The 26,645-nt window shown below is 51.6% G+C and overlaps 1 protein-coding gene across 12 annotated transcripts in view; it reads left to right on the top strand.

The window, feature by feature from the left end:
- ARHGEF2 (Rho/Rac guanine nucleotide exchange factor 2) overlaps window positions 1-26,645 on the top strand; it is a 50,267-nt gene that overhangs the window by 14,877 nt on the left and 8,745 nt on the right. For 2 of the 12 annotated variants that reach the window (XM_067038018.1, XM_067038024.1), the window contains 14 exons: window positions 2,460-2,498; window positions 4,027-4,144; window positions 4,739-4,778; window positions 5,994-6,087; window positions 19,150-19,294; window positions 21,524-21,591; window positions 21,933-21,996; window positions 22,764-22,893; window positions 23,109-23,218; window positions 23,368-23,514; window positions 24,011-24,261; window positions 24,469-24,594; window positions 24,910-25,027; window positions 25,213-25,461. In XM_067038018.1, coding sequence (XP_066894119.1) covers window positions 2,460-2,498; window positions 4,027-4,144; window positions 4,739-4,778; window positions 5,994-6,087; window positions 19,150-19,294; window positions 21,524-21,591; window positions 21,933-21,996; window positions 22,764-22,893; window positions 23,109-23,218; window positions 23,368-23,514; window positions 24,011-24,261; window positions 24,469-24,594; window positions 24,910-25,027; window positions 25,213-25,461 — 1,699 coding nt within the window. Of the gene's footprint in view, window positions 1-1,348; window positions 1,473-2,459; window positions 2,499-4,026; window positions 4,145-4,738; window positions 4,779-5,626; window positions 5,698-5,747; window positions 5,802-5,993; window positions 6,088-10,697; window positions 11,001-11,160; window positions 11,324-16,307; window positions 16,409-18,761; window positions 19,034-19,149; window positions 19,295-21,523; window positions 21,592-21,932; window positions 21,997-22,763; window positions 22,894-23,108; window positions 23,219-23,367; window positions 23,515-24,010; window positions 24,262-24,468; window positions 24,595-24,909; window positions 25,028-25,212; window positions 25,462-26,645 lie in introns of those variants that run through there. The other 10 variants (XM_067038027.1, XM_067038030.1, XM_067038045.1 and 7 more) reach the window with 9 other exon arrangements.

Below are 26,645 nucleotides of genomic sequence, written 5' to 3'. Positions count from 1 at the left end.
ACATGGGATCTTAGTCGCAGCGTGCAGGGTTCTCCGGTTGTGGCGCGCAGGCTCCAGAGTGCACAGGCTCAGTAGTTGCGGTGTGCAGGCTTAGTTGCCCTGCAGCATGTGGGATCTTAATTCCCCAACCAGGGATCGAACCCGTGTCCCCTGCATTGGAAGGCAGATTCTTAACCACTGGGCCACCAGGGAAGTCTCTACACTTCTATGTGAATTTTAGAATCAGCTTATCAATTTCTAAAAATGAAAAATTCTGCTGAATTTTGACTGAGATTGTACTGAATTCAAAGATTAATTTAGGAGGGAAGAGATATGGGAACATATGTATATGTATAACTGATTCACTTTGTTATAAAGCAGAAACTAACACCATTGTAAAGCAATTATACTCCAATAAAGATGTTTAAAAAAATAAATAAAACATGAAAATATTTGGTGGATGAATAAAAAAAAGATTAATTTAGGAAAAATTGACTTCTTTCTGATATTGAATCTTCTTATCCACGAAAAATAATATCTCTATTTTGTTAGGCTTTCTAAAAAAATATGTCTTTTAACAAAGTATTAGTTTCCTTCATACAGGTCTTGTCAATCTTATTAGATTTATTTCTATGTGCCTTATATATTTTGTTGCTATTATAAATGCTTTCTTATATTTAAATTACATTAATTACATTTTATAGTTATTTTCAGTTTATAGAAAAGCAATTTAATTAATTATAGTTATTTACCTTGTAACTCTTTTTTTTCAGTTATAACAATTTATCTGTGGATTTTTTTTGGCTTTTCTAAGTAGACAATTATGTCATCTTTATTTTTATTTTTTAAAGAATTTTATTTATTTATTTTTATTTTTGGCTGCGTTGGGTCTTCGTAGCTGCGCGTGGGCTTTCTCTAGTTGCGGCGAGTGGGGGCTACTCTTCCTTGAGGTGCACAGTCTTCTCATTGTGGTGGCTTCTCTTGTTGCGAAGCACAGGCTCTAGGCACACGGGCTTCAGTAGTTGTGGCATGTGGGCTCAGTAGTTGTGGCTCATGGGCTCTAGAGCGCAGGCTCTGTCGCTGTGGTGCACGGGCTTAGTCTCTCCACGGCATGTGGGATCTTCCCGTGTCACCCTGCATTGGCAGGGCTTGAACCCGTGTCACCCTGCATTGGCAGGCAGATTCTTAACCACCACGCCACCAGGGAAGCCCATATGTCATCTTTAAATGAACTTTGCTTTCTTCTTTTTCAATATTTATTTATTTCATTTATTTTTCTTGCCCTGCTGTGTGTGCTTTGCTAGGGCTCTATTGCAGTGCTGAACAGCAATGGTGATAATGGCTATCCTTGTCTTGTTTCTGATTTTAGAGGGAGTGCATTTTATGTTTCACCATTAAAATCGATTTTGGGCTGCAAGGTTTTAAAAGATACTCTATCCAGTTAAGGAAGATTCCTTCCATTTGTAACTGCCAGGTCTTTGGTTTTACAATGAGTGAGTGTTCGATTTTATCCTATGATTTTTTTGCTTTTACTGAGTTGGTTATGTTTTTTCTCCTTTAATATGTCTTTGAGGTAAATTACATTTAAAGATTCTCCTCATCTTAAAACCACCCTTATATTTTTAGGATAAGTCTGACTTTTTCATGATGGATTGATTATCTTTTTTACACACTGCTGGATTTTATTTGTGGCATCAATTATCTATTGCTGCATAAAAGATCAACCCCAAACTTAGTGGCTTAAAACAACAACCTTTTTTTTCCCCCCTCACAGTTCTATGGGTGGTTAATTTGGACTGAGCTCAGCTGGGTATTCTTCTGCTGGCTCCACCTGGACTCACTTATGTGGCTGTAGTTGTCTGGTGGCTGAATAGGGCTGATGGTCAAGGACTGTCATATTCATACCTGTGGATTGGCAGGTTGCCCATTGTGATACTTTGGTTCTTATCCACATGGCTTCTCCAGAAGGCTTAGCCTTGGGCTTGTTTCATGTGGCAATGGCATTCCAAGTGGGCATGAGTGGAAGCTTTAAGTTTTCTTGAGGTGTAAGCTCAAAAATCACATCATGCTACTTCTGCCACATTCTATTCATTGTAGTAAGTCACAGGCCAGCCTGTGACTGAGTGAAGAAATAGACTCCTTCTTGATGGTAGGAGCTGCAAATAATTTGTGGCTGTTTAAAATCTATTACAGTTTGCTAATATTTTGTTTGAAATTTTTGTACTTTTCATAAGAGAGATTGGGCCATAATTTTCCTTTGTCATATGGTCTGTGTGTAGTTTAAGAATCAAGGTTATACTTGCCTTATAGAAAGAGTTGGAAAGCTTTTGGTTTTGTTTTCTATTCTTTGGAAGAATTTGTATAAGATTTCAGTGATCTATTCCTTGAAAGCTCTGTTCCTTGACTATAAAACTGTTTTGGCCTGGTGTGTTTTGTTTTGTTTATAGAAAGATTAACTACTGATTCCATTTCTTTAATAGGACCATTCAGACTTTCTATTTCTTCTAGATTCAGTTTTGGTAAGTTATATATATTTTGTTTTTTTAAAGAATTTGTCTATTTTGTTTGTATTTTCAAAATTACTGGCATTAAGTTGTAGATAGCATTATCTTTCTAGTCACTACTGTTTCTGTAGTTAGGTCCACTCTTTCATTCTACTTTTATTTGTGCATCACCCTTATCAAAGGTTTGTCTATTTTATTTGCCTGTTCCTAAAATCAGCTCTTGGCTTTATTGATCCTATTTCATTTGTTACTACTTCATTGATTTCTGCTTTTATAATATCCTTTCTTCTATTTACTTTGGGTTTGTTTTGTTGTTCCTTTTCTAACCTTTTAAGCTGGCATAACTCATTAATTTTCAGTTTAAAAAGTTTTCAGTTAAGCATTTTAAATTGACAAATTATCCTTGAGATACATTTTTGCCATCTCCCACAAGTTTTGTTGAGTAGTATTTTCATTATTGTTGTTATAAAATATCTTTAAATTCCCATAATGATTTCTTCTTTGACCAGTAAGTTTATTTAGAAGGGTGTTTTAAAATTTCTAAATCTATGGAGATTTTTTTAAAACTTAAAAAAAATTTGAAATATAACATAGATACAGAGAAGTATATAAAACATATATGTACAACGTAATGCATAACTAGGAAGCAAACAACCATGTAACTACTCCAGGTTAAAAAAAAATAGAGTACCACCAAAACCCAGAAGCCCCCCGTGTCCCTCCCCATTCATAGCTCTCTCCCTCCTGGCAGAGAGGACCACTTTCTTGAGTTTTGAGATCGATTTTCCCTATAGATTTACCACCTTTATGTGTATGTCTAAACAATATTGATTAGTTTTGCCTGTTTTAAACTTTATATGAATGTAACCACAAAGTATATAAATCTTTTGTGTCTTCGTTCTTTCATGAGATTCATCCAAATTGTTGGGTGAACTGTAGTTTGTTCATTTTTATTGTTGAATAATGCTTCTATATATAAATATACCACAGATTCTTTATCCACGCTACTGAAAAGGGATTTCTGGGTTGTTTCCTATGATCTCTCTGATGGAGGTTATCTGAAATGTGTTAAATTTTGCTTTATGGACTGATAGGTAGCCAGTTTTTGTAACGCTCCATGTAGGCTTGAGGGAAAAAAAAGTGATTTTCAGAAGATTGGGTGTGGGGTTTATGAATATTTCTACTCCCTATTGTTTTAAACCCAGATTGCCCCAGTTTTTTTGTGTGTGTGTTTGTTTTTTCATTACCTGCCTGACCTCTATATATTGAGTTTTTCATCTCTGGAAACGATTCAGGGTAAATCTTTTCTAAAATATTTTCTATATTAAGGCAGCCTGGGTTTGAGTTGCAACAGAGTGATGACTGCTAAATAGCAGGAATAACTTCTCAACTATTTCAAGTGGAATGCTCCAGATATGGGTAGTGGGGAGGGGTAGAAGGCCTGAAGGCCTTGAAGAAGGGCTTTGCTATGGGAAAGTGAAGAGCCTGGGGGGAAGATGGATGAAGCCTGACCTTTGCATGAGGATTCTTAACATGATTCTAGGGTCAGCGTTCTTGTCACCCATCTGCTGGCCTTTTGGACCACTCAGCCACTGGCATGCTTTCCAAGTCTGTATCCATGAGTGGCATCAATTACTTCTTGGGCTGCTCAGATCCAGCTGGTGAGTAAAAGTAGGGAGCGAAGCAGTAGTGGCCCCTTCCTCTACCTGTCTCACCCCACTCCTCAGAGCCAGCTGTCTAGGGTCCAGATGTCCTGCATTATGTTTAACCACACACCCTTGGAAACCCCAAAATGCCTTTATTCAAATGAGAGATCTGAATTCAGGACTCTGATATTCTGAGGCTCTCCTTCCAATGAAGCAGGACATAGGACAGAGAGAGGCTCTCTAGCTTCCCCTGTCACCAGAGATGGAGGACAGTTATACGCAACGTACCTTGTCATCAAGAAGAGGCATTGGGAGCTCAGAGTGAATCCTCTGCCCTTGCCATTCGCTGAAAAGGAACTGAGACATTGGCCTCTCAGCCCCCTCTCCACACAACGCTGGTGCTCTGTTACCCTGGCTCCTAAGTTCTTCAGCTCCGCTCTGCCCAGACGCCGCCCTCCTTCCCTACTCCCCAGTGCCCGCCCTCAGGAATGGCGTCACAAGCACCTGCAGCTTGGGAACCTGATCCAGGTGGAGGGGGTGGGGGAGGCAGCCCTGAGCGCCTTTGTCTGGCTTTAGCTGGACACCTCACGTCTCCTTTTGTGTTGGCAGGGAATTTGTCCCAGTCCTCTGCCGCTGACCTCAGCCAAAGGTGAGTTTGGGGGACACAGAGCCCTTCAAAGCCCTGGATGGGGGAGGGACAATGGGACTGGGCCATGGGTTTTGTAGCCCCAAGGGTCTCTGTTTCCTGAAACATTGTTCCCCTTAACGTTTCTTATGAAAGACCTCCAAATATCCTTCTACCTGCACTGCATAGAATTCCCCTTCTTCTCATTGGCTGGGGAAGGCTAAGAAGGTTCCCGGTAGCTCCATGGGATGAAGAAGAAATCAGGGAAAGAAAAGAGTATATAGACCCCAGGGTGTCTGTTAAATAAGAGAGTGGAGGTTGACTACTGTTGTCAGTGTCAGAAAAGTGAGCAGGCAGATTGGCTGCTGCACAATCTTAGGGAGAGACGGTGACCAAAGACCATGGATCAGCTTTGGATAGCTGAGATAATCAACCAATGGGGAGTGGCCCTAAGGAGAGCTGGGCACGGGCTGTAGTGCCCCAAGGGGAGAGGGCGGGGGCTGAAGGCATATTGTTCAGGAATCGAGGTGGAATGCTGGGAGATTTACATAGTGTAAATAAGCATGCAAAATCAGCACCTGTTTATTTGGCTCCTATAGCTGAAGCCTGATTAGAGTGGGTCAGCCCTCTAAGACAGTGTGGGTGTGTGAGCTAGTAATGGGCCCTTTAAGATATCAAGCTCTGATTTGTGGTCCTGAAAATCTCTAGCTGACACATCCTCCTGGCTCTGGGTTTGGGATTAGCTCATGGGATGGGGCTGATGAAATCCCAGGAAATTCAGTCCTTATTGGCGTTAGGCCCAGAGGCCCTTTCCAAACAGCAGGGAGGGTCGTACACAGGACTCTTGTTTTGTGAGGGGAAAACATCCCCTTGGAGAGCCCCCCTCCCCGTGTATCATTTCCGTTGGGAAGCTGCATGAAAGAGGAGATTGGGCCTGGATTAGGTAGGAAGGGGGAGTCTGTATTTATCTGGGAGGAGCCTGGAGTCTTCCTCATAAATAGAAGGGCCTGGGAAACTGTAGTGACCGTATCTAGGAAATCCCAGGAGGTAGGGGAGTGGGAGCCTCTTTCTCCTGAGTCCTTCCTTTCTCTTCCTCACCCTTCTCTCAGTCTTTCCCCCGTATCTCCCCATTCTCTCTCCCCTGGTCATGGCACTTCATCCACCATATCTCTGGGAGTATCTTGTTGTTCTTTTCCAGCTCCGTCTCCATCTCTTCACCTCTTCTTTTTCTCTCTGCAGCTGTAGCCAACTGGAAGGGGGCTCAGGCACCTGGGCAGGCTCCTCCCTGAGACGGACCCTCAGCTTCATCTTGGGCATGACCGGAAAGGCCAAGGTAGGAGTTGGGGAAGCAGGAGGCCCGGGACCCACTGCCCTCCCCAGTTCCCTTCCCCTCCCCCTCACTGTCTGCTCCCCTCCCCAGCGTCCCCTGGTAGGCAGAGACTCAGGGCAATGGTTCAAGTTTTAAGGGAACATGGTATATCTCCCAGTCTCTCTCCTTCTGTCCCAGTAAATCACCTTTCCTCTGCTTTCCCTGTGTCTCCAGCTTAGCAGCCAGCTGTACACAGCTGGAAGGGGAGATGGGCCAGGAGCCTCAGAAGCTGAGGAGTGGCCTAGCCCTCCCTCTCTGGAGGCCCCATATAGCTGAGAGGTGGGCAGCTGAAATCTTAACCACTGGGCATAATAATCATAATAATTACAGCAATACTTTTTACTTCTTCAGAGAGTATTTGGGTTTGCAAAGTGCTTTTACACTCATAATTTTGTGGGTGGATATGGCAGCTGAAGGAGTTGAAATGAGACCATAGGCAGAGTGGAAGCCAGGAAAGTGTATGTTTGTGGAAGCGAATGCACACCGTACCAGTGGGGCCACATGCTGTTCCGACCCCAGGAAGGTGAAGGCATGTTGCTCTCTTCCTTATTACCATCCTCCCACCCCCCAGCCCCCACCCCCCGACTCTGGTGAAACTAGGAGCTCTGCATGCTGCTTGAATTCATTTCCACTCTCTTCATTTACTGGTAGAATGAGCCACTCCCCCCTTTTCCTCTCCTGGCTTCCCCAAGTATGCATGTACTTTCCCACCGGGGCGGCTTCTGAACATTGAGAGAAACCCCAGACAAGACATCATCAGATTCACCTGGAAGCACCACGGGATCCTCAGGATCCTCACCCAGTAAGGTTGCCTGGGCTCCTCCTGGCCCCACCGGCAATGCCAGCGCTCTCTTCTCTGCCACCCTTTCAGCCAGGATTCTCCTTCCTCTGGGTGGGCAGGCAGGGCAGAAACAAAACCAGGTTCTCAGCTCCTTCTCGTTGCAGGCTGCAGGCGGGGAGCTGAAGCGTAAGATCAGGCAGTCTGAGAGCAGGGCGAGGTGGGCACAGTGAGGCTTCTTCTCTCCCGTGGTGGGGAGCAGAGCTCTCTAGAGAACAAAGCCAACACCCAGACCTTGGGTCTGAGTCCCTCTCCCCAGAGCCTCTCTGTTCAGGGTAGGAGAGTCTGACAGCAGAATCACCCTCTTTTCCTGCAGTGGGAATGGTAGAGGAAGTCAGTGCTGTCTAGGGGCCATCCAGATCCCAGTTGGTCTGCATTTTGCCCGCTTTTGGCCTAGCAGTTTGGTGAGGGGATGAAGGAGAAAGTGGGCAGAGACTGAAGCCCAGACAGCCAGCAGGAAAGAGCTAAGCATCGTCAGGACATTGTCCTAGTTGCCTTTCCTTGCTAGGACTCTTGTTCTGTCTTCCTGTTTCCCTCTCTGTCATCTCCTGGTCCATCTTTCTTCCACCCTCATGAATGTGTGTGCTTGCGTCACTAAATCTCTTCTTCCCCCTCCTCCCAGCTCAGGATAGGGGCCATAAGCAGGTAAACACCAGGGGTGGGGGTGGAGAGAAGCTCAGTCAAGCAGTGAGAGAAGGAAGTAGCTTATTCCTTCCTATTTGACTAGCTTTGTAGAGTTGACAAAACACTTTTCTAGAGGTCATTTCATTTAATTCTTATAACACTCTGGCAAAGATAAATATTTTAATCTCTGTGTTTTGTTTTGTTTTTAAAGCTCTTATTTACATTGGTTATTATTTTTAAAATTAATTAATTAACTTATTTATTTATTTTTGGCTGCATTGGGTCTTCTTGGCCGTGCGTGGGCTTTCTCTAGTCATGGCGAGCGGAGGCTACTCTTGGTTGAGGTGCGCAGGCTTCTCATTGCGGTGGCTTCTCTTGTTGCAGAGCATGGGCTCTAGAGCACATGTGCGGGCTTCAGTAGCTATGGCTCGCAGGCTCTAGAGCACAGGCTCAGTAGTTGTAGCGCACGGGCTTAGTTGCTCCGCGGTATGTGGGATCTTCCTGGACCAGGGCTCGAACCCGTGTCCCCTGCATTGGCAGGCAGATCTTAACCACTGCACCACCAGGGAAGCCCCTTAATCTCTGTTTCATAGACAAGATAACTTAGAGCCTAGGTTACTTGCCCAAGATCCCACAGTTAGCAAAAGGTGGAGCTGTATTACAAACCTAGAGCTTTGACTATATATTGTCTCTGCTTCTGTCAGTAAACCTATGTGACAGTTTATCCCCTCTCTTCACTTCTTCCACCATTTCTGATGGATGGCCATTGGAGTCAATAATGCATTAATCATCCCCTCCCAGAATACACAAGGTCCAAAGTAATAAGAAGAAAAGTAAACCTCCTCCTGGGCACTGTAGGACTTGGGCCCAGGTATCCCTGTGGCTTTCTCTGCTCACCTACTGTCCAAGACCCTGACAACCAAGTTCTTCCCTGGGATGGCCTCCCTACCCCTGAAATGTGGGGGACATATCTGTCAAGTTAAATGAGCTAAAGAAAGTGGAGGCTACTTTTAGATTCTGGCAGAAATTAGGGTTGGCTTTTGTTTTTGTGTATCTAAAAAAATAATTTCTGGAAATCTGGGCAGCATCACTGGATAGGAAGAGCAGGGATTGGGATGAAAATGATTTGAAAGAAGGGGCAGGGGATGCCAAGGAGAAAGGAAAAGGGTTCTCTGTTCCAGAGGATACAGAAAATGGAAATTAAGTCAAGCTGCAGGCCTAGCTCACTAGACCGGTTTCCTTTACCCACCCCGCAAGTCCCCTTCCTTACTACTCATCTCTTAAGAGGAAGAAGAGGGCATAGGGTGAGAGGCAGGGTAACAAAGAGCAGATGAGTGGAAAGTATAATGAAGATTGGGGTAGGAGACAGAAGAGGGTTGGAAGATTAAGTCCTCTCCTTTCATAGAGACCATCTACATTGAGTTTGGGGACTGAGATCCTTCACATAACTCTGGGATTCAGGTCCTGGGTTTATTGGGTATCCAGACTGGAGTTTGGCCCTTTAAGATTCCATCCTTAGCTTGAAACACCCTCCCACCCCAGGCCTGGGAGAAAAGCCGAGGTCTCAGCCTACCCCTTGTCTCAGGGCCCCTAGTGGGTGGAGCTGTGAGGCCTGGATTCTGGCTTCTGGCTGTCTGTTTTTAAATTTAGTACATTCCTCAGCCCTGGCTGCCCACTGGGGGGAGGTAAGTCAGGGGTTCTGGGCCCAGGAACCTCAAGACTGCTGGTTTGGGGGAGTTCCTAGGGCCTTCCTGTAGGTCTCCCCTGCAGGTACAAGCCTGGAGGAGTCAGCCTCCCTCACGGCCCTGGGAAAGTCCTTTCTGCTTTCTAATTTCCATCCAGCCTAGAACTGGGCATGGTTATTTTCTCTCCTTTTTTTCTTGTCTTTGCTATATAAGGATCCTAAACAGGGGAATGGGTGAAGAAGGAGGTGAAGGAGTTGCTAGGCAGGAGGGGAAGCCAGAGGAGCAGTGTGGTGGTGAGGAGCCCAACTAGCTCAGCCAGTGGTCAGGCAGTGGAGCCCAAAATAGTGGCAGAGGCTAAAATTGGCACCTACAAGAGTGCTGAGCTGGGCTTGAAACCTGCAGCCAGGCCTTGCTGCTGAACCCGGGCAGGGAGCCGCTGGGTCTGGGTTGGGCCTCCTCTCCCTCCCTCCTTCCTCCACACCTTTGGGGACCAGAAATCAGGCAGGACCCTGCAAACATAAGATGCTCTGTCCCAGGACTCTGTACTTCTGTTTCTCCCAGAGATATGGGAGACCCTGAGAGGAAGAAATGAACTTCAATGTGAGTGATTACAGTGGAGGAGGAATTTTCCCCAAAAGGTGGAGGTTGCCTCCACACTGGGGCAGAGTGTCCAGAAAGAATGTTCTACTTCACCCCTCCTTCTTGTGGAGAGACTGGCCATACTCCAGCCGTCTCTGACTGGGGAAGGCTGGTTGCTGGTCTTTTGGTTCTGGCCTAACTTGCAACAGAGGGAACTGGGGTTAGACACAAGGAAGGACTTCCTCAGCTTCTTAGTCTTCTCTAACAGTGGCGCGAATTCCTCCCCTCCACCACCCCAGTAGTCAGTGGAGGCAGAGGTAGGAGGGAAGAGGATGGGCCGAGGGCGGTCTTGTAAGGCCCCAGAGAGTTGGGGGCTTGTGGAAGAATGCTCTCCTCTCAGATTCTTCAACCTACGGGAGTGAATCTTCCCTTTCAGGCCCTCTAAAGATCCACCCTTTAGTTCCCCTTTGATTTCTCCGCCCTCTCCCCACGCCTGCCCCCAGTCGTAAAAGGGGTCGGCGGCTCTGGCCTGCTTTGATGGGCCCAGAAGGCCAGGAAGGAACTGGTCCCGGGTTCCCTGGAGAGCTGGGGGCGGCTGGAATCCTCCGGCCCGAGGGTCTTTCTAGACTGATGGACTGCGGAGGGGGAGGAGGAGGGGAAAGGGAAGACCAGGGGTGGGGTGAGGGCTGCGAGGCGGGCCAGGGTGGGTTTTAGGAAAACCGAAGCCAGGAGGCGGGCGTCTGGGGTTAGAGGCGCCCGGCGCTGGAGGGCAACCAGTCAGAGGGCCCTGAAAGCTTAGTCCACGGTCCCCTGTACTTGTGCGAGCCGCTCCTCCAGGGACCGAGGCGTCCCGTCCGGCGCTCGGCACCCGCCCTCCCTCCGCCCCGCCTCCCCCTTTCCTGAGCTCGGGCGGGGGTGGAGACTCGGGTTTGAGGAACTGGCGCTGGGTGCCGGGCGAGGGGAGTCAGACTTCCTGTCCCCAAGAACGACGCGTGCGGGTCGGACCCCTCCCCCGCCCTCCCCCCCAAACAGCTGGACGCCAGAGTCCGCGCCGCGTCCTCCTGGGCTCCCCCCGCCCCCATCGGATTATGTCTCGGATCGAATCCCTCACACGGGCGCGGATCGACCGGAGCAAAGAGCTGGCCAGCAAGGTGGGCTCTGAAACCCCTGTCCCTCTCGCCCGCGGTCCTCAGGGCGCCCTTCGATCCCCGGCACCCGCAGCGCCCCCGGGTCTCCCCTCCTGCTTTCTGGGCGCCAAAATCGGGCGGAGCGTCGGCCGGGAACGCGGCGGGACGGGGTGGGTGGGGACTGTGAGTGAATGGGGAGGGGGCTGGGGGAGCAGTAGACGCGACCCGCGCCTCCAGCTCCGAGCAGATTCTCTGCCAGGATCCCGGGAGCCAGCGGGCCTGGGGTTTAGGGGCTTCCGATCTGGCGGGACCGGGTGTTTTGGGCCGCGTGAAAGAAAGTTGCTCCGGTAAGGGACAGCGCGGGAAGAGGGAGGTGTGTGTGTTGGGGGGTGGGGGCGGCGAAAGCTCTCCGGAACCCCCTCCGCCAGGGTCCCACCGGTTTGCTCTCGGTATCCCCCCACTCTGCAGTCGCTGGCTTGGTCGTTCCCTCTTTGTCCCCGCCATCCGGCGGAGGGGTGGGAGGGGATGGTTTCCCGGCTTCCTCCCACCATCACCACCACCATCACCACCCCTCCGAGACAGCAGTCAGCTCCTCCTCTCCTCGCAGATGGACTTTCCAGCTGTGATTCAGTTCTTCTCTCTGGTGGGCGGGTGACGGGTCAGGACAGCTTAGGGACGGCTTACTTTCCCCCAAGCCATCACCCTCAGGTGAAGGGAGCAGAAGTCTTTGTGTAGCTAGGATCCTTTCTTCCATCCTTGGGGCCCAGAGCACCCCTGCTCCTGAAACACCGAGGGTCCCCCCATCCCTTTTTGCTCCACCAGCTTCCAAGCTCCTTGTCCTTGCAGCCTGAAACAACCTGAAACCTTTAGACTGACCCACTTGGCACTGTGCCCTCATCCCTCCTCCCCACCCCAGCTCTCTTAACTCTTTATCTTGGGACTGTTCACCTACCATTTCAAGAGTCTAGCCCCCCCCCCCCTCCATCTTGAGCTCTTGGCCACTCCTTTGCAAGTATCCTTTATTTCTGCTTTTGTACCCAGGCCCACTCCCAAAGGCCATGACCTCTCCATACCTCAGCCCCCAGGAAATGATGAAGCTGACTTGTAGGTGAATAAATGAGAGCTGGGAGGAAGGTGGTACATGCAGACAGCACCTCCCAGCTGCTCAAGGCACCCACACTGTACCCATTATGGGAAAGGCCAAGACCCAGTCCACAGCTGGTTTAATCTCTGGCCTCTTTCCAATCCCAGTGTCCTGCCCTGGCACGCAGCCTATGCTGATCACCATCACCGTCTTCAGGCATGGGAGCAGTACCCTTTCGGAGTCCTCAGAGATGGTGGAAACCCCTTCCCACACTTCCCTCCTAGCTCCTAGCCTGGCTACCTATCTAGAGGCTAAGTTGGGAGAGGTTGGGAGAGGTTCCATCCTGGAACTTTTCCTTAGGGGGTTGGGATGAGATTCTACTAACAGGAAAGCAACTGGGGATTTGGGTAGGGCTTAAGACAAACAGAGGGCCAGAGGAGAGATGGCTGAAGTGCAGTGGAACAGTGGGGTGGCAGACAGGCTCTTCTCAACCCTGCGCCAGGCCAGGCCCCAGCTATGAAAGTCTGTTTATTTTTCAACCGTTTGAGCTGAGACCCTGGAGCAGAGCCAAGGGGGGTGGAGAGGTTTTTTGAAACCACGGAAATTTGGTTCCACCCTAAAAGGGAAAGCCATGGGGGCACCAGCGAGGGGCAGACCTGGAGAGGGGCTATAGACAGGGGTTCTGGGAAGGTTGATACTCGGGTCCTTTTTCCGTTAGTTATTGGGAGGAGTTGGGGAGCCAGATACCTGTGTCCTCATGCCTTTTTTTTTTTTTTTTTGGTAGCTGTGGGGACTGGGAATCTAGAAGCTTGGCTTTTTCTATCCTGGGGCTGGCCTTGGTTTTGGGGGGGGTTGGGAATCTGACTGGGGGTGGGGATGTGCGGGGCTGAGTGGGTAGATCTGAGAGGGCAGAGAGGCCACTGCAGGAGGTTGGTTGTTAGTTTGGGCTGGTCGGAAAGGGAGGGCCACCTCCGGAAAGCTGTGGTTACAGAAGGGGGGAGTTGATTCTTAGCCAACAAACCCTGGATCCCCTCTTCCCCCTCCCCCAAGCACACCAGCTGTCTCCTTTCTTTTTATACTGTGGTGGGAAGTAGAGGGGGGCCGCTGGAAACGAGATAATTTGAGGAAGATGGTCTCCCCTGCTACCTATTTGGGGGGATGGTTCAGAGCTATGTCCTGACCCCTCCCCCCCCCCATTCCTTGCCTTCCTCCCCAGGACCTCCTTGAAGTAGGAGGAATTTAAGTCGAACCTGTCCCTTTCTCCTTCCCACCCTCCTAGAATCTTTCTGTGCAGCTCCCCCTCCTCATGCCTCCTCTCTTTTCACTCCATTTCTATTCTTTCAGGCTATCTTCAGTCCTCCACCCCCTCATTCTCTCTGCTCTACTTCCTACCTCCACAGACCCCAAACCCCAGAGGTCCCTTTCTCTCTTTCATCCCCTGTTCCTCCCTCCCTCCTCCCCCCAAACCCTAACTGTCTCCTCTCTCAGAACAAAGGGTCCTCTCCTGCCTAGGAGGGGGCACGGGCCAGAGGATCAGGGATGGCCCTAGAGCCTAGGGGGGTGTCCCTGGAATCTCAAGGACCCCAGATTTGGAGTGTGGTGGAGAGAGAGGAGAGAGACTGTTTCTTTGTTCTGAGTGTTGGAGAGATGGCTGGCTTTGTGTGCAGGACTAGAACTGGAGCCGGAGAAGAGGGCTGGGGGAGCCTTGGAGGGAGCTGAGAATACTGGCAGGTTGGGGGGGAAGTTGAGGAATTGGGGGTCTCCTGGGAGGCTGAGACTTTTGGGGGAATAGGAAAAGATTCTAGGGGACTTTCTTGGAGGTTAGGGAAAGAGCTGAGGGGAGGGGGAGAAGCAAGGATGGGGGAAGGGAGCCCAAAGCTTAAGGAAGTCACTGAGTGACTGCAGGGGGTTGGATGCTGCCTAGAGAAGGACCTGCCAGGGCTGCCCGAGGGATTTAAAGAGGGGTCCAATCTCAGTCCCTCTGGCTTCCCCGGAACCCTGAGCTTGGAGTCGGGGAGGGGACAGATCTGAAGAAATGAATCCCATGCGTGCACATGACCTGTGTGTTGGTGTGCGTGTGTGTCTGTGTCGGTCCGCCTGTCCCCAGATGCTCTGTGTCACTGTTTTGAATTATGGTCACCAAAGTAGGGGGCTCACTGCACTCTGGATGCGAGGAAGTAGTTCCATTCTTAGCTTCAGTCTGTGCTTTGAAGTATCATCTAGGAGCTTGAGGGAGCAGGTTGGTCATGGTTCCTGGAGCTGGTCAGAGAAATGGCTGAGAGGAACTGGCTGGACCCTTCTGGGTTTGTTTATGTCTCCTTGGGGGAGGGTGGGGGAGGGGCTGCAGGCAGCAGCTGCCCCCCTCCCAACTCAGCCGGCCTGCCCTGTGCCAGGAGGGCAGGGAGTCCTGGCACAGCTATTGTTTGCCTGCACAAATGCCCGTCTGTTTGCATCACTCCCCCCACCGTCTCTGCTTGTCTTTCTCTCCTGACCCGACAGGTGTGGCCGGGTGTGGGGGTGGTAGGGGGGGTCCAGGATCCCTGGGTCTCAGGGTAGCCCGACTTTATTCCCTATGGTCCTTAGCACCCCTCTTCTGCTTCACCAGTGTGCCCAGCCCCATTGTCCGGTGTCTCATCTTCATTCATCAGGCAAGCGTTGATTAAGTGCCTTTGTGTGTTCAGCGATGTCTTTTTGTGTTATGTTTCTGGCTTTGGCGTTAGCATTTCCGTTGGCCGCCTTCTTCTTAGCCTCCTGCCTTTATCTCATCTGTGGAAGCTCATAAAGGAAGCAGAGCCTGGCTGAGACCATCCCAAGCCCTCTTCTCAGTCCCATGGCCAGGAACCCTCTCTCTCCTCTTTTCCCAGCCTTAGAGCCCATCCCTCATGACTCAGTGCCCCTTGCAGCCTATAACTCTGAACCTCTGCTGTCCAGGGCCTAAGTCACAGATGACTGGAAACCCAGTGGAACCCTCCGGGGGCCTTCTGGTCCCTAAACAAAGGGCCTGGACAGAGGTTGCGCCACCTTGGGGAAGGGGCTGCTGCCACGTGCAGCTGGAGCAGAGGTCATTCTGAGCACCATGTGACTTCTCCAGAGGTCTTGGTTTGGACATACCCAGTGGAGAAACAAGGACAGCTGAGAGCTTAGACTTTGCTTGGGAGAGGCTCTTACTCGGCTCCGCCATCCTCTGCTGCCCGCCAGGGAACAGGAAGCCGAAGTCCAGGCTTTGGCATTCCTTGGGCTTCACGTATGTCGCTGTTTTCCTCATCTCTCGGCCTGGGAGACAAAATACGGAGAAAGGGGAGACTGCCTCTGTTCTATGAGCCTTTGAGCCACCAGGCTCAATGTCCTCTGCCATTCGCCTAGTCTTTCTTTTCCCAAAATGACCAAGATCTGGGATGACAGTGGAAGGAAAGTTTGGGTTGGTCTTCTTCTGACCTTCAGAGGATACCATCGAGTCCTAAGTTCAAAGGAATCAGGAGAAAAGGTCTGGGAGGAGGGAGAAAAGAATAAACAAGAGAGGAGGAGACCAGAATTCCCTGGTGGTCCAGTGGTTAGGACTCCATACTTCCACTGCAGGGGGCACGGGTTGGATCCCTGGTCAGAAAACTAAGATCCCACAAGTGCGAGGTGCGGCCGGGGGAGAAAAAAAAAGAGAGAGAGAGGAGGAGACTGAAAGCTCTGAAGCTCTGATACGGAATGAGGGGATCCCTAGAGTAGAGAGGCAAGGGTGCTGCTGGGACCCCTTGTCTTGGTGTCTATCCATCCACCCATCCTTCTTTTCTTCCTTTCTTTCTAAACATGTATTAAGTGGCTGTTGTATACCAGCCACTGTGCTAGGTGCTTTCCCGTGCTTTATTCATTTATTGTGTAGCATTAGCAAGAAGGACTTTCTGTGAGGGTTTGTAAGAAAGCAAGACTCTGGACACTGAACAGTAGAGAACTGAACCAAGCAGGAGGGGCCTCTGAGTGTTGGGGTGGGTGTTGTGGATTGCAGAGTAATGGCCCCTTTTCTTGGTGGACAGATGGGGCCATGAAGGTGAAGGGCTGTCGCGCTGGCGGGTGGGCGGGTAACTGAGATGATCTTAAGAAGATCTGGAAAGAGTAGGACAGAGAACCAAACAAGCCCATTCACTCCATCTCTGGAGCAGGAACCCCTGGTGAGCAGGCCCTGTGTCCTTCTAGCCTCACCAGCCTGAGCCCTGGGGCGGGTGCGGACTGCCTCCAGGACAATAGCGCTAGGCAGTGCCAGGGCCGCTTGCTGCTGGGCAGTGTCCGTGTTGGGATGTGCTGCTGCTGTGGCTGCTGCCCACTGCTGGCCCACCTAGAGAGAGAGTCACTTGGAGAGAGGGTGAGTGTTGGCAGGTGGGGAGCCTTGGCCCAGAGTAGCTGGGTCGTCTGTGGGATGTTGATGCCAGAGAGGTGAAGGGCCACAAGAGACCCTGTTCTCTGGCTGCCCCTAGTTCTCTCCCTCCCTTTCCCCACTTCTTTCCCAGGTGAGAGCTCCTGGAGGCCTGAGGGCAGAGGGCAGAGGTCAGGGGAGGGGAGGGGGAGTTGTAGCAGCCCTAGGGCAAATCTGCAGGACTGCCCATTTTTGAGTTGACCCTGATTCAGACATGTTGCTCTTTTTATTTTATTTTTTGAAGTATAGTTGATTTACGATATTATATTAGTTTTAGTATTTTTACAGATTATATATACTCCATTGAAGTTATTACCAGGTAACGATTATAAATCCCCATGCTATATAGTACATCCTTGCTGCTTATCTGTTATTGTTTTGTTTTGTTTTTATTTTTGGCCACGCTGTGTGGCTTGTGGGATCTTAGTTCCCTGACCAGAGATTGAACCCGCACCCTCAGCAATGAAAGCGTGGAGTCCTAACCACTGGACCACCAGGGAATTCCCTGATTATTTTATACATGGTAGTTTGTGTCTCTTAATCCCATACCCCTAATTTGTCCCTCCCCGTGTTGCTCTTTTAATATGATTTTCACTTTTTTTTTGCTTGTTTACTTTTAATTCAAACATAATAAGCCCTCAAACTTCTGTATTTGTGTCATAGAGAAGGTTGGGAGAGCAGGAGAGGAGAAGAGAAGGCGGAGTATAGGGCAGTAAGAAGAGCTATTTGGACTTGGACTTTGAGATCCTATAAAGGCTGTTATTCGGAGGAGGATTTGATCTCCTAAAGAACTATAATTTGGAGCAGGGCAGATGGAGGTTAGACTAAATGGAGAATTTTCTAGTGGTCCAGATAGGTAGGTACCAGAATAGAAAAAGGGAGGTTAGAGTTAAAAGTTGGTGAGCTTTCTTGACAAGGTCTAGGAGGAGGAGGGCAGGGAGAGGCCAAGGGCAGTAGAAGAGAAGCAAGGGTGAAAAAGGGGCAGCCAAGGTGGGAGGCCATGGGGGAGAGGAGGGAGGCCAGGGGATGGGAAGGAGACTGATATAGGAAGAGGAGGATGATGGGAGGGGAAGAGAAAAGAAAAATGGGTGATTGTGTGGGAAATGACCTGAAGACCTAGGCTCTGCTCATCATCAGATACACCTGGAGCTTCTGAGGGTAGGCAGGAGAGAGAAGGATCTTGGGCTACCAGGAAGCCCTGAGGCCCTAGGTCATCATAGTCCAGTGCCCTCTGGCCCCTGTGCTGTTGACTCGGCCCGTTCACACTTCCCTTTTCTACCCTCGCACCAGGCCAGTGCTTCTCTTCCCCTGCCCCACCTCTTAACTGCTAGTGTGGCTTCAGCTGAGAGTCAGGACTAGGCCCCCAAGGTCCAGGCTGAGGATTCTCCTCTGAGTTTTGTTTCACTGCCCTGCGGCCCCAGACAGTGTCCTCTGACTTGGGGCTCATTACCCTCAGCCTCAGCCCTCAGGATCTTGCTCTTCGCTTTCTGAGAGGCAGGGAATCCTTGGAGGGAGTGGTCTTGCCAGCTCCTCTTCCTGCTGTCAGTCCTCTAAGAGTGGAGGGAAAATCAGGGATCTGAGGTGACCACTGAGAAGGGTCCTGGAATAGGTGGAAAGCATGGTGTCCCATTGTCTCATCTCAGTTTCAGGGAAAGCTCAGGGGCTTGAGAAAGGACAGAAAGAGGTCAGGGAGAATCACTTGACCTGCCAGAGGTCAGGGGGAAGCAGGAGAAGAGAAAGCTAACGGGAAATGCCAGCCTCTGAGGTTCTGTGGAAGGGCCCAGAGAGTGTGCCCCACCTCGACGGAGACCAGAGCAGGAGGATGGAGGGTAGATGCCAGAAAGGACTTCCTAGACTAATTGGGTGAGGAGGAATAAGGGGGATATCCTAGGTTTTGGAGGGTAGCATGAGAGGGATAAAAGTTAGACTGCAGAAGAGGCTTCCTGCCGGGAATGAGACCTTGGCCCAGTTTCCTTTCTTAAAGATCCCAGAGAGGACAAGTGACCCGAGAGTGAAACCAGGCTCCTCCTCCTGCCTCGAGGTTAACAGGGGACATGCTGCCTCCCACAGAGAGGCCCCGTGTACCTTGGCTGAGCAGATGTGGAAGAGTCAGAGTGTTTGGGATCCTGACCTCTGGTTGGGGGTGGCAGTGGAGGCATACTACCCCCTTCAGCCAATCTAATAAGGGGATCTTCTGCCCCCCACTGTGACTGCCACTGCCACGGAGATAGCGGGCCCCAACACTGGTTGTCATGGTTATAAGAGGAGCTAACTCCCATAGATTTGAAAGCACTGGTGAGCTGGCACCTTCTGCTTCGCCTGCTCTCCCCTCCTCTCTGCGCATCTTCCCCCGGCACAGAGAAGAGAGTACAGCAGCTCGGGGGCGAGCAGAGCTAGGGCTGGGAGGTGGAGTGAGGACGCGGAGGTCTAGAGCCGGGGAGATGAGCAGCAACAGGAGGCAGCCCAGCCGCAGGGGCCAGGTAGGTCAGGGGCCGGCTCGGCCCTCGGGGCTGGCCTGGTCACTCCTGGACAGCTGCCTCTGACACAGCGCGGCAGGCTCTGCTTCAGGAAGTGGTGTGTTTCAGGCAGGCATTGCTCCCTTGCCTCTGCTCTCGGCCTGTGTCTCTGGACTCCTCAGGCACCCTGGCATCCTCCAGCCTCACTTCCTGTCTCTCTCGCCCCTTCTGCAGACCCGGGAAAAAGAGAAAATGAAGGAAGCCAAGGACGCCCGCTATACCAACGGGCACCTCTTCACCACCATCTCCGTTTCGGGCATGACCATGTGCTATGCCTGTAACAAGAGCATCACAGCCAAGGAGGCCCTCATCTGCCCAAGTAAGTTGTTTGGACCCTGAATGTCACGCTGAGTCAGCACCCACTGACCCTAATCTTTCTCTCCATTCTTTTACCTTGGATCCATAAGGATCACTCTCCTCTTTGAGCCCCCGCAGGGCCCAAATGCCAGGGCCAGATGCTTGATCCCTTTCTCCCTGTCCTCATGTCTAGGGGTAGTGGCAGTCAGAATATGGCCTAAGCAGGACTAGCTGGGGGTATGGGGGAGGGGAGGCTGGAGTGGCTCCCCTTGCAGCTGTCGTGTCCGCTGGGTATCCCCCAGCTCCCTGAACAGCTGCTGAGGGTCAGGAGAACTGATTGGAGGAGGAGCAGGAATGTTGTGTGTATGCGGGGTAGGGGGGGGCGTGGAAATAGGGGAGCTGGGTGGGAAGCTGCTGGCCTTGCAGCTGTTCTGCTGATCTTCCTGGGCAAAACTGGGTGTTCCGGACTTCAGGGTCCCCTTGCCCCTTCCCTTTCTATTGACTGGGGGGAGGCTGAAATCTCTAAATCTCTACAGTTTGAAGCAGAGGATTAGGGATTAGGACTGCCCTGTCTCTGATTTCTAGTCTGACTGATACACAGTGAGAAAGAGAGAATATGGCAGCAATGCGTATGTTGGGGGAATAAGGATTAGATAGAACTCCTGACCTTCACCCACATCTAAGGGTAGCCCTGTATTTAGTAAGTACAAGCAACGAATTCTTCCTTCCCCAAGATGCCTACACGGAGGGCTCCTGCCCTGTCTACCCCCCCACCCCCCCGCCCCCCGCCACACACACAGATTTATGGCAAAGAGCTGCTTCTGATTAACGCAGGACTAGAGGTGGTGTGGCCTGCAGCGGAACAGAGGGACAAAAGCTTTAGCTTCTAAATCTCTATGGAAGCTGCGAAGGAACCCCAGAAAGAACCAGCGAGGCTTCCCTACTTCCTCACTGTTCAACTTAGAGTTATGAGGATGAGGAGGGAACCCCAATCTAGATCTCTCTAGAGACCTGACAGAATTCCCAATCTGGAAGCTTGTTGCCAGGGGAACCGGGGAGGCGGGCAGCAAGCGCTATTTTGAGAGCAGGTGGAAAGCGGAGGTTCGATCCAGAGACACTGGGTGCTGCGGGTAGGAGAAGGGAGCCCCGGGGAGGGGTGGTGGACGCAGCTCCAGCCCCCACTTCTGTCTGCCCCTCTGCCCCACCCTGCTCGCCTTGTATTTGTGGAAGTAAGCACGGTGCTGGGTATTGTCTGAAGGAGTTAGCAGAGTTTCCGGTGTTGTTGGGCGGGGGGGAGGGGAAGCTGGAGACGGCCAAGGGCTGTGAGGGCATGTTGGGGAAAGGAATGGCCAGTAGTCCCAGTGCCTAGGCTTAGCTACTCTTCCTTTCCTCTCCTCTTCTCTCCTACCCCATGGCAGGGTGGGGTGGGTGATGAGGGCGAAGCAGATGGAGTGTGGGAGCTGTGGGTTTACCTTACTTGGGGAACGAGACTCCCTGGGTCCGGAAGGGAGGCTGGAGTCATAGCAAGCATAGCTGAGCAGTGCAGAAGGCAGGCAGGCGTGGCGGGCAGGGGCAGGGCCTGTCCCCTGCTCTACCGCTGGATCCGTCACCGTCACCGTTAGCACTGCTTAGGCCTAGCCAGAGGTCGTGAGCATACGTATGGCTCAACAGGAAGTGCACAGACACTCCTGAGTTAAACCTCAGCTCTACCACTAGCTGTATGACCTCTGGCAGATGGTTTAACCTCTCCAGGCGACAGTATCCTCATCTATAAAATGAGGATCATTGAATCTACCTCAAGGGGTGGTTAAGATCAAGCTCAGGGGATGTTTCTTTCCCCCTCTCTGCCCCTAGCCCCCATCCCAGCTGCTCCTGTGCCACCTTCTGTTCCGTGGGCGTCCTCTCTGCCATCTGTCATTCTCAACCACCTTTGTGCTTCTTGAGCTCATCTCTGGCAGCCAGTAACCCCTTCTTCCCTCTAGTCCACCTCGCAGGTCATCTCTGAGTCAGGATTGCCTACCCCTCCTGATGGCTTAATTGGGGTCCACACCTATACCCCCTCACTTCATCTCCTGCTTGAAGGAAGGGGGGAGGTGGGAGGAGAGGGACTGGGGTGCGGCGATGGCCGAGGAGTCTGGGAAGGGGGAGAGTCTCAGGCTGTGTGGCCATGGGGAGATGGGTGTCTGCATGTGGGTGTGTCCCCCCCGTACCACCCGGCCCTCCCGTCACCCTCTCTACCCCACCCTCCCAGCCTGCAATGTGACTATCCACAACCGCTGTAAAGACACCCTCGCCAACTGTACCAAGGTCAAGCAGAAGGTGAGATGGCAGGGAGGGCAGAGGGCTGGGGGAGAGGGTAGTGAGTGTGCGGTACCCTCATGCCTTTTCCGTTCATTCCTCACCCTGTGTTACTCAACCCCTCTCCTCACCAGGGGGCAGCCCAGACCCTCCACCCCAGGCAGCAGGGCCTGCAAGAGGGGGTCAGCCTGTTGCTGTAGACACATCCCCTCAGCACTGGGCTCAGCCACCCTAATGCCCTTAGCCATCGTGCCAGCTTTCTCCCTAGGGGGCCAGCCACCCAGCTCCTGCCCTGGGCCTATGGGGGTGACCCTAGGGTGACAGCTGTTCTTGGTGTCTCTCTCTTGCTCTCTGTCTCACAGCAACAGAAAGCTGCCCTGTTGAAGAACAACACTGCCTTGCAGTCTGTTTCACTTCGCAGTAAGAGTGAGTAGTGAGGATGCTGGAGCCCCCATAGGACCTGGACCCCAGGCCTCTCAGCCCATGAGCTGTGCTGCCCCCCTGAGGTCATTCCCTGGCACAGCGCCTTCCTCTCCAGTTGGATGCTGATGGTGGGGTCATAAGGGAGATCCGGACTCTTGGGCTTAGGGGCAGGACAGGAGCATTCAAATGGGGATGAAGGCTTGGGATGGCTGGTCATCTGAGCCTGGTCACACCTTATATTATTATTATTAGTTATTTACACTGCACTTGGGAATGTTGACAGAAGTTGTCAAGGGCCAATTCAGACAGATCTGGTATAACAGAAAGAGTGTGGTGCTTAGTCAAAAAGACCAAAGTCTGTATATGTATACATATAGCTGATTCACTTTGTTATAAGCAGAAACTAATACACCATTGTAAAGCAATTATACTCCAATAAAGATGTTAAAAAAAAAAAAAAAAAGACCAGAGTCCGAATGTCTGCTCAGCCATTAGCTGAGTCACCCCAGACAAGTCTCTTAACCGTCCTGAGCTGCAAATTGCTTATAGTCTTGTGGCAGGAAAGACATAGGCAAGAAAAGCTCTTTATAAACATTAAAAGTATTGCACAAACATATGGGTAGAATTACTGTTATCATCTTCCTTTGACTAGAGCAGGGCTAAAGGTGGGGCTGGAGAGGAGGCCTCACTTCTAGTCGAGGAGCCTGGGAGGCTTGAATCCTGGGAAGGCACCAGGTTTGACGCTTGCCTACTTGTTATCCCCCTGACAGCCACCACTCGGGAGCGGCCCAGCTCTGCCATCTACCCCTCCGACAGCTTCCGACAGTCCCTGCTTGGCTCCCGCCGTGGCCGCTCCTCCTTGTCTTTAGCCAAAAGTGTTTCCACCACCAACATTGCTGGGTGAGCCTCTGCTTGGGGAAGGGAGAGCCAGGCAGGCAGAGTGTGGCAATGGAGACAGGGGGCTGAGAGATCTTTCCCATCCCTGAGTTCAGAATTATAGACAGACAGGTAAGGAGAACTTGGGGTGACTGCCTCTGGGATCCCACCTTGGGTCCCCCGCCGGGAAGGGAACTCTTGCCCGAGTCGGGTGATGTAGCCAGGCTCCACTTCCTCAGACACTTCAACGATGAGTCTCCCCTGGGGCTGCGCAGGATCCTCTCCCAGTCCACAGACTCCCTCAACATGCGGAACCGGACCCTGTCAGTGGAGTCCCTCATCGACGAAGGTGACTGTGCCCGGACCTCAGGGAGACCAGGGCATGAGGGGCAGGTGGGAGCAGTCCTGGGAACGGCAAGGCGGGAAGGGATCTAGAGAAGGCCCCAGGACCCAGGGAAGAGAATTGGGGTCCGAGTTGTTTCCCCCACTTACGTCCAGGTGCAGAGGTGATCTACAATGAGCTGATGAGTGACTTTGAGATGGATGAGAAGGACTTTGCAGCTGATTCCTGGAGCCTTGCTGTGGATAGCAACTTCTTGCAGCAGCATAAAAAGGAGGTGATGAAGCAGCAGGATGTCATTTATGGTGAGCCAAGAAGACCACCCCAGACTTCTCTTTTGTCACCAATCCTGTTTCTTTGTGTCCTTCCTCTGCCAGCCCCTACCTCTCAAGACCCTTCCCTCTTATCCCATTGGCCTTCAAGACCCTGCCTAGCATCCCCACAAGTAGCCACTAGGCCCCCACCTTTTGGTCTGTTGACCTCCAAGGCCCTTCTTTATCCCTTCCTTCCAATCAATTCTTAGTCTTTCCTCTCTGCCTGTTTCAACACTGTGCTGGGAACTGTGGGACACCTAGTCATGTAGGGGACACATGGTTCTTGACCCTAAAACAGCTCATAGCTTAAGATGGCATGGCATAAAGATTAAAAAATGATTAGAAAATGATCTAAGATTGTAATAATGCAGAATGTTAACCTGGAAGGGATCTTGAAAACCTCAAATGAGCCCTGAGGTCCCCAGCCTAGGCCCCACCAATTGTGGCCAAGCCAGGGTAGAGGCCAGGTGTCCCATTGTCCCCGCAGAGCTGATCCAGACAGAGCTACACCATGTGCGGACCCTGAAGATCATGACCCGCCTCTTCCGCACGGGGATGCTGGAAGAGCTACAGCTGGAGCCAGGAGTGGTCCAGGGCCTGTTCCCCTGCGTGGACGAACTCAGTGACATCCATACACGCTTCCTCAGCCAGCTGTTAGAACGCCGACGCCAGGCCCTGTGCCCTGGCAGCACCCGGAACTTCGTCATCCATCGCTTGGGTGACCTGCTCATCAGCCAGGTGAGAAAAGGCAGGACCCATGGGCAGCATTCATGGGACGAGGTGTGACTAGAGTGGGCATTTCTCATCTTGAAACTCTAGGGGGTGGAGACAGAGAGAGCTGGAGAGGCAGGAAGCCCGCCTGTTTGGTGGGAGGCCAGAGGGTGTTGGGGATGAGATGTGGATTTGGGGGAAATGCTGACCCAGCCCTGCTCCCCCAACTTCTAGTTCTCAGGTCCCAGCGCAGAGCAGATGCGGAAGACCTACTCGGAGTTCTGTAGCCGCCACACCAAGGCCTTAAAGCTCTATAAGGAGCTATATGCCCGAGACAAACGCTTCCAGCAGTTCATCCGGGTGAGCAAACCTCTCCAGGACCCACACTCAGCCTCCTCTAGTGGCCCAACCCTTGTGGACACATCCGCTTGTGGATCCCATCAACAGACCCTCATAGCAGTAGAACAAGTGCTTTTGCTACTTTGGTCCTCACAATAAACCTGTGACCTTGTCGTCCCCATTTTCCAGACTGGGTCACCTACGCCAGCCGGTGTGAGGTAAATGGCCAAGTTAGGGCCGGCACCAGGGCTTAGGCTCCAAGAACGCTCCAGCGTTCTTTCTGTTGCCCTCCCCTTGGGCCCCACTCTGGCCCTGAGCCCTCCTCTGCTCTTGTAGAAAGTGACCCGCTCGGCCGTGCTGAAGCGGCATGGTGTACAGGAGTGCATTCTACTGGTGACTCAGCGCATCACCAAGTACCCAGTGCTCATCAACCGGATCCTGCAGCATTCCCACGGTGAGAGGAAGAGCCTGGGAGGGAGGAAGGTGGGAGAAGGCTATCTGGGGTGAGAAATGGCTTGGGATCACCAAGGGGAGGGATGCTGGGCAGCCTCTGAAGGTGGGATTCGAGATTGGTGGGAATTGGGGCTGGCTTGAAGCTTGGCTGAGCCATCCCTCCCTCATGCTGACCCCCGGTGTCAGGGATCGAGGAGGAGCGCCAGGACCTGACGACGGCACTGGGGCTGGTGAAGGAGCTGCTGTCCAACGTAGACCAGGATGTGCACGAGCTGGAGAAAGGGGCCCGCCTGCAGGAGATCTACAACCGTATGGACCCTCGGGCCCAGACCCCGGTGCCTGGCAAGGGCCCTTTTGGCCGAGAGGAGCTTCTGCGGCGCAAGCTCATCCACGATGGTTGCCTGCTCTGGAAGACAGCTACTGGGCGCTTCAAAGGTCAGTGGTCAGCTTGGCAGTCCAGGCAAGAGTCCTCGGTCAGATATAAAGGAGAAGCATCCAAGCCTTTAGGACCTCTTTTAATGCAGCCCTATACCCAGGGTGAGACCCAGTGGGAGGAAAATATGTGGTCTCTGTTGCAACAAAAGTCTGAATTCTGGATTTCACGGGCGATACAAGGACTTCCTTGTCAGTATTTATTCATTTCTTTGGTTCTTGCATGCCCAGAAAGCTACCAGTTTTAATGAGGAAAACAGAGAAATTCCAGGATCAGAGGACAAATTCAGGGTAGTTGGTTCTACCAGCTGGAATCCCAGCCACGAGGGCTGGGGAATGGGCAGGAGCTTTGGGAACACAGCTAGGGAAGGCCCACGGGAGGGGGTGGAGCCCAGGGAAGGGCGGGCTGAGTGGAGAAGAGGAAAGGGAGTGGGGCATGTTGGGCTGGGGCACTCTTTCCCAGGCTGTCTTCCCAGATTGCACTGGCCAACACTTTCCTACCTAAATCAAGACAATAGAGTTGCAGGCCTTGACTAGGGGGGTGAGGAATGAGGGGCAGAAGTATACCGTGCTACCTGAGGCCAGAGCCTGCCTGCACCTCTGTCCTGTCTCATGAAATCCCTACTCCATAGGCTTGAGTATTACAGGCTTCACCAGCTACTTTCCTTCATCCCTTTCTCTCCTTCCCATCCCTCCCACGCTGAAGCTAAGAATATAAAGCATGGGGGGGTTAAAAATAGCAAGGGTGGAGAGCTTTATTTCTGAAAGCCCTCCCCTTCTGTGTGCCCACAACTTAGAAAGATCTCCAAGGGCAAAGGGTAAGTGTGTGTCTTCTCGACTGTGACATCCAACTTTCTTGGGCTTGACCTTTATTTCCCCTTAAGTCTTAAAGCACAGGACCTCTTAGGATCTGAGAGCCTGGAAGGTGGGGCAGAGAAGGAAAATGAAATCAGGGCCTGCTGGGGTTGAAGATTGGGATTGTTCAGTGGTGGGAGAGATGGATAAGGAACCCAACTGTTCCCCTCCCTGTGGAGCACAAAATGAGAAGTGGCAATATGCTGGGGTTGTGGGGAGCTTAGACCAAATATCCAAAAAGGTCTTATGTTAGTCAGTTGTTCAACATGGAACTGAAAGGCTCTGGGAATCCTTTTACCCTCACAAAAGTTCTGGACCCTTTCACACAGAAA

This window comes from Kogia breviceps, chromosome 1 (assembly GCF_026419965.1).
Source record: "Kogia breviceps isolate mKogBre1 chromosome 1, mKogBre1 haplotype 1, whole genome shotgun sequence".
NCBI classification, from domain to species: domain Eukaryota; kingdom Metazoa; phylum Chordata; class Mammalia; order Artiodactyla; family Physeteridae; genus Kogia; species Kogia breviceps.
This window is presented reverse-complemented; position numbering and strand designations above follow the sequence as displayed.